Genomic DNA, 6,473 nt, shown 5'->3' on the forward strand with positions numbered 1-6,473 from the left:
AGAGCAAAGGGAAGAGCAAAGAATGGCAGCCAGCAAGGCTTTCTCCCTTCTTGATATTGCGTTCAGGCTATCTACCCCAGGATGGCTGCAACACTCACACCCATAATGCCAGCATTGGATCATGAGTTAATCATGAAACTCTAGAAGCTGCCCCATGACTGCATGAGGCTTTGGGGGGACAACTAGACACAAACCATAACACTCAGTATATGACCCAGAAAATGTAATGGAATAAACCCCGGGGAAATAAAAACGTATATACACACCACGAAACTTGTGCACGAATGCTTATAGTGACTTTATTCATAATGATATATGCTGAGGGGGAAAGCTCAAATACTCTTCAATGGACAAATGGTTAAATTATCATATATTCAGACAATAGAATATTACTCAGTAATAAAGATGAAATAGTCAGTGCAACAGCTTGTATAGCTCTCAAAGGCTTAGTGAAGAGAGCCAGATTCTAAATATTATATATCATGCTTCCATTTTTATGATACTCTCAAAATGACAAAACTGGGCATGGCAAATACATTAGCACTGGCTTCCAGGAGACAGGAATGGGATGGGAGGGGCAGAATGGAAGAAGCCACAAGAGGGAGGTCCTTATGATGCTAGGACAGCTCGATATTCTACTGTGAGATGAAACGGCACAGAGCTCCACGCAGATGCATGTAAGTGAACGCGTACACAAACTGCAAACTAAAAGAGATCTGTGTGTATTAGTTAGATTTTCATCTCGATGTCAACATGCCTGAGAGAAACCAACTGAAAGAGGGATGGCTTACTCTGGCTTACGTTCCCAGAGTTTCAGGCCATGGTCACTGGGCCATTAAGGTAGGTAGTTCCTACCTGAGGTAGGTAGTTCCTCCCCACGGAAGTGTAAGGCCAGGGAAGCTGCTCCCCTCATGGCAATGGGGAATTAGCAAGAAGCTCAGTTTTATCACAAAGCTCCCTCCCCAAGAATCCATAAGGGGACTCATCAGTGTTCAAATCAGGACCTTTGGTGATCCCAGTCACCTCCCCAAGTCTCTACCTCTGAACCAAGCCTTCAACAGATGAGTTTTTGGAGAACACCTAAGGTCCAAACCCTAGCAGTCATGGTCTAGCCAACGGTATGGTCCCCATGCCTACTCCCTAGTTCAACATTACACAGCAGCTACACAACATGTCACCAGGGAGGAAGCTGGAGAATGCATCTCAGGGCTCCGTGTACTCTACACACAGTGTTAAGCTCTTAACTATCTCAACGTAAAAGTTGGAAAAGTGTAAAACATCCAGAGGTTCCCTATGGTCTCCAGGACACAACACCTGAGTCTGACGCAAAGGAAGGCGTTGAAGACTGGCCCAGAAGACACTGGCCTGAGAGGCTCTTGTGTCTAGGGGAAGATCAATGGCGCATGCTCGTGAGCACGTGGTTATTTTTTATTCTTCAGAGACTTTTTTCTTTCCCCCAGCAGGGTGGGCATGAGGACAGAGAGCCAGGGAGCCTGGGAAGGAGAAAGGAACCCCAGGCCTGGGCCAGGAAACCTTATTCCTTTTTCCATGTTGAGGCCACCAGAGGAGTGTTTTCTAGGATCCAGGAGCTGAGGACACCAGAGGAGTGTCTTCTAGGATCCAGGAGCCTCTTTTGAGGCACAGAAACAAGAAGGCCCTCCAGAACCAGTCTGTGCTGCCTCCCTTCCAGGTGCTCCAGCACCAAAGATCTCTCAGGTCCAGTCTGAAGGGCCGCATCTGGGCACAGGGCACTCCGAGGGCGGTACACCGCAGGACCTCTCTACAGGCTGGCTCTATGGTTCCCCAACAGCCCTCTGAGGTCTGTTCACCCAGAAGACAGCACAGAGCATGCTCAGAAATAGGGGCAGCTTCAGGAAGACCAGGAGCAGAAAGTGGAGGCTGCTGAGCAGAGACCTGTGGAGCACACGGGGACAGAACATGAATTGTCTCCTCAAAAAGACGGTCCAGAACTCCCCACCTCCACCCCATGCCCTGACTCTAAAGCCTGAATAACACTGAATCAAACCAGTAAAGCATCCAGTGGAGCCCCTTTCTCTGGCCCCATCACCCTTCTTCCTCTGGAAAATAGTGACCATGGGAGCCTCATTAAAGAGAGGAGGTGGAGTGGAGAGAGAAGAGGATCCCAATAGCCCTAGCTTTCAGAAGCAAGGTCCAGAGCCGCCCACTCTGTCCTTTCTAGCAAGGACTCTTTGAAACCACTCTGAAGTCCTTGTCCCTCATTACCCTCCCCTCAGGGTCTGACTGAAACATCAGATGAGGAAGGAGAAAAGATCCAAACTCCAGCCAGGAGCCAGCCTGTCGCCACAGCATCCCCCACCCCAAGCCTCGCAAAGAACTGCAACAAGAGCCCCAGCTGAGTAAAGATCTTTGAAAGGGGCCCCAGAATTAGGACCATGAGTCCGGAATTGGATGGACAAGGAGAGGACTGGATTGGGAAGGGGAGAAGGGCAATGCCCTCATGGAACCCAGCCTTTAGCCGCCAGCCTGTGACCCTGAAGCCACCCTTCCTCAGCACCCTATGTAGCTTCAGAGAATGTTAAGACCAGAGTTGGAGGAAAAGGAAAAAGAATAGCACAGGAAGGTTTCCCAGACATATTGTGTCAGGAGTCCTAGTCCTTACCCAGGGTCCCACAGACTGCAGATTCCCTCCCTCTGTCTCCAAGCCCTGGACCCTCACCATGAGTAGAGGGTTGACATCTCGGTGCTGATGTTCTGCCCGGTGAGCACCAGTGGCAAGATGGGAGTGGTGAGTGGAAGTGGGGTGGTAGTTGTTGCTGTGGGAGACAAGGTCACGTGTCAGCCTCTGCTCTGCCCGCACTGTGTGCTAAGCATCTGCTTGATCCGATATTGCACGGATTCAGCCTCTCACAGAGGACTTCAGAGGTTCTCTCAAGCCACACTCAGGCCGCCTCCTGGGAAGAGCCCCTTGGGGACCAAAGGAGTCTTTAGCATAACCGTCATGAGTGACCTTTAAGAAACTTAAGGTCTTTCTATCCCAATCTGGTACTGCCTGGGAGAGGGTAGAGGTTTCCCATGGAGTCCCCCACCTGACAAGGAGCCCCAGAGAGAGATTGTGGAAGAAGATAACTCAGCCTATGGCTCCAGGATCCTGCCAGTGACCAGGAGAGGGGTGCTGAACCCCTTCAGAAGAAGACTGTTAAGGGTACTTTAACCCAACACTGGTGAGGTTGACGGGTTATTCCTTGGCTTCTCCCAAGAACAGCAGGTGCCAAACTATTGCTGTAACCTATACCCCCAACTCTAGCCTACACCGGCTAAGGGATCCACCACCTCTTCCTGCCACCCACACCCTGGACTCCTCCCAGCACCACTGAGACTGAAGACAAGACTCAGGCATGTTTCAGTACAGAACCTCAGTGTTCCCAGCTCATTGTCCCCATGTTCCATTGGTCCCATAAGTTCTGCTGCTGGAGCTATGGGAGTTCTTACCTTTGGTAACATACACCTTCACCTGCTCCGAAGGGTCACGTGACCACGAGTCCCAGATAAACACTGTCTGAATTTTGCACCAGTAAATTCCAGCATCGTATTGTCGGAGATCATATATGGTGACTGTCATAGTGAAGTCGTCTGTATGGTCTTTGATGGACACACGGCCGTTCCACCTTACTCTTTCTCCTCCATCGGTCCCCACAATACTTTTACAGTTGATGTCATCCTCTCCCTGGCACCAGTATTTTGCATACCCTCTGTATCCCTGATCATACCGACACTTCACACTCAGAGTGGTCCCCTCCACGCCATTCACGTACCCAGGTCCCTTCAGAGACAAACAACCTGGAAAACACAAGGTGAACCCCAGATCTCAATGTAGACAGACCCATCTCCTGCTTCCCGCCTGAAGCTCAGGGAGAAATCCTCTGGGGGAGACATGGACTGTTCCAGGCAGGAAGGCCCAAAGAGATACCTGAGCTTAAGACCTAAGTCAAAAACCCTGCAGGCTATGACCAGGAGGGTGAGTACAAATCTGTCCCCTGTCAGAGCAGAACTCTGACTGACCAACACGGGACCCCAGCGTTGGCAGTGGGACAATCAGACTGAATAATGTTAATGGTGGGAGCATAAAAGACTTGCCATCCTAGACCTGCAATCTCTGTGGACATAAGATTTGGCCGCACACACACACACACACACACACACACACACACACTTCCCTTTAGATTGAGGTTCTACATTCTAGAATCTTCTGCAACCCAGACTTGTTCTCTAAAAGCACAATTTCTCATTTACTCTGCCTTTATGTGTACTTGGAAGAGGAAAAAGAAACCTCTAGGCCTACCCTTGTCACCTTTCCAGGAGGAATCTGCACATGGGAACAAGGCCTATGTCTACAGGAAACCCTAATAGGTTTCCTTACACAAGCTTAGGCACAAGCTGCTTCCCCATCGCAGTCTCCCAGACTGAGGTCTGAGCTGTCACTGTGCCTTCAGAGGAAAACGAGAAGCTGCCCACTGTGAACAAGGGGTATGATCTGGCACCCGGGGGAGAGTGGGAATTAGAAACCAGGAACAGAATTCAGGAAGCTGTTAGGGAAGCAAAGAGAAAAAGAAAGAAGAGAAGCAGGTTCTGGGAGTCTGCACCATTTCAAGATGATCTCAGCAGAGCCCCGCACAGCTGGGGCGAGTGCTCAGGAACTCTGAGATCTTGGGTGGAATTTGAGTGTGGGCGCGCACGCATGTGGAATGCCTGTGTACATGCATGTGTGTTTGCACATCCATGGATGCAACAACTGTACAAGGGCTCTGATTTGCTTCCATGTTGATGTGAGTTAACAGTGAGAGGAGACACATATGCAGTGACCATGGGAAATTAGTAGAAGTGTAGCAGAAGTGGTGGAAGAGCTCTGGGCATGTGTGGACCACAAGGACGGCTGCAATCTTGAGCTAATGCTATCTATTTTATTTTTCTGTATTTTAGGGAAGGGTCTACAGGATGTTCATGATCTCACTACTAGATCAGACTCATAGTGATCCTCCTGTTTACAGCCTCCGAAGAGCTGGGATTACAGGTATGCGCCACCACGCCGTCTTAACTGCTATCTCAGCAGGCCCTGATGGTGGGGCCTGCATGGCAGGCCCGGGGATTGAGCCCCTGGCCCCTGTGCCTGCTTGCAGGCATATTAATCCGGCCCTGCTAATGCTATCTAGATCAGAGGTGTGTCTGGGGTTGGAGGAGCCCCTGGCTTTCAGTATTTTCTCATTCCCCTCCCTTCTTTCCGCCACAGACACCTTCCTTCCACTCGGATCCCAGCTTATCTTCTCTGCCATACACTGTGACTGACTTGCTGCCTGTGCCCTTATGCCCACACTTGAGCAGCCACCCTGGCCAGCTTCTTCACTCCACCCAAAAAACTGGTCTGAGAAAAACCTCACTGCTGCAGCCTAAGGTCTTTTGCACCAACTGCCCGGTGCCAAACCTGCCAGCACCAGTGTGCTCACCCTGACCCTGCCTGAGTCTCTTTTGTAGTTCCCTGATGGCCCCCAAGTGGCTCCTGGCCCTTCTCTGAGCTCTCATCTCTCCTGCTGCCCTAATTTGTAGGGATTTTCATTGCAGATGCTGCGTTTCCTGTGCTAAATCCTTGTCCCACACTTACACTCCTCCCAAGGCTTTGTCTCTCCTCTGTTCCTCACCTCCGGAGGCTGATCACTGGTCCTCACCACACCCTCCCATCTGCCCAACCCAGTCCTGAGGTGCAGCATTCCAGCGCTCCCAGGCAGGTCTAGATAGAGCTCAGAACTGCACCTCCTCAGAGTGGGACTTTAGCAGGGCCCAAAACACATGATCCAAACAAGAGCTTTTTTTTTTTTTAGCGGTGGGGAGCCAGGGATTGAATTCAGGACCTTGCGCTTGCCAGGGAAGCACTTATTCCACAGAGCCAACTGCCCGGCCCAAACAAGAGCTTGAGAGGCAAAGCCCAGCCTTGGCCTTCAGCTCCTGAAGGGACCACTGCCTGTGAGCTTGGGGACCTGTCCAAGCTCAGCACCAACTGCTTCAGAGCCCAGGGCAGGTGAGTCCTGCCTCTCAAATCAAGACGATTTCAGCAGCAGATGGCAGTCAGAATAAAGAGAATCTTCCAAGCTCCCTCCAGCCTGGGAAATCTTTAATTCTATAAAATGTCACTATACATAAGAGCTGGGCTGAACCTTTGCTCTTGAAAGGAAGTTTCTTGCTCTGTCCTCTACGCTCCATTTCCCAGCTTACAATCTGGATATCAGCCTGTGTAGGAAATAGAAGCCTCCCTTTTCCTCTTCTCCCCTCTTGCCTCTCCTCTCTCTCCTTTCCCCTTTCTCCTCTTTCCCATCCCCCTCAGCCCCACCCTCCCTATTTGTCTGCTGAGTAAACATCTCTACTTGGGGGTCCTTCTGAGTCACAGATTTATTCAAGGAACAACTTTTCAAGCCATTCTAAGTAAGTATCAATCTATCCTCCAA

At 50.5% G+C, this 6,473-nt stretch overlaps 1 protein-coding gene across 1 annotated transcript; it reads right to left on the reverse strand.

Moving 5' to 3' along the window:
- Window positions 1-281: 281 nt before the first annotated feature.
- On the reverse strand, window positions 282-4,799 carry Cd300e (CD300e molecule). Its single transcript, XM_012514485.2, has 4 exons — window positions 4,778-4,799; window positions 3,472-3,846; window positions 2,699-2,795; window positions 282-1,914 (listed from the first exon to the last, which is right to left on the reverse strand). Exons 1-4 carry the CDS (start codon window positions 4,797-4,799, stop codon window positions 1,794-1,796), a joined length of 615 nt encoding a protein of 204 aa, XP_012369939.1. The 3' UTR covers window positions 282-1,793.
- Between the last annotated feature and the right edge of the window lie 1,674 nt (window positions 4,800-6,473).

The sequence above is a fragment of the Octodon degus genome, unplaced genomic scaffold (assembly GCF_000260255.1).
Source record: "Octodon degus isolate 3935 unplaced genomic scaffold, OctDeg1.0 scaffold00033, whole genome shotgun sequence".
NCBI classification, from domain to species: Eukaryota; Metazoa; Chordata; class Mammalia; order Rodentia; family Octodontidae; genus Octodon; species Octodon degus.

Excerpts from the sequence above, each read along its gene's own strand:
- Cd300e (XM_012514485.2), bottom strand. The coding sequence starts at position 4,799 with ATGGAAGCAAATCAGAGCCCTT. Across the intron at positions 3,847-4,777 it reads GGAAGCAAATCAGAGCCCTT|ATCTGGGGTTCACCTTGTGT; the intron begins GTACAGTTGTTG and ends GTCTACATTGAG. Across the intron at positions 1,915-2,698 it reads ATGTCAACCCTCTACTCATG|GTCTCTGCTCAGCAGCCTCC; the intron begins GTGAGGGTCCAG and ends TGTGCTCCACAG.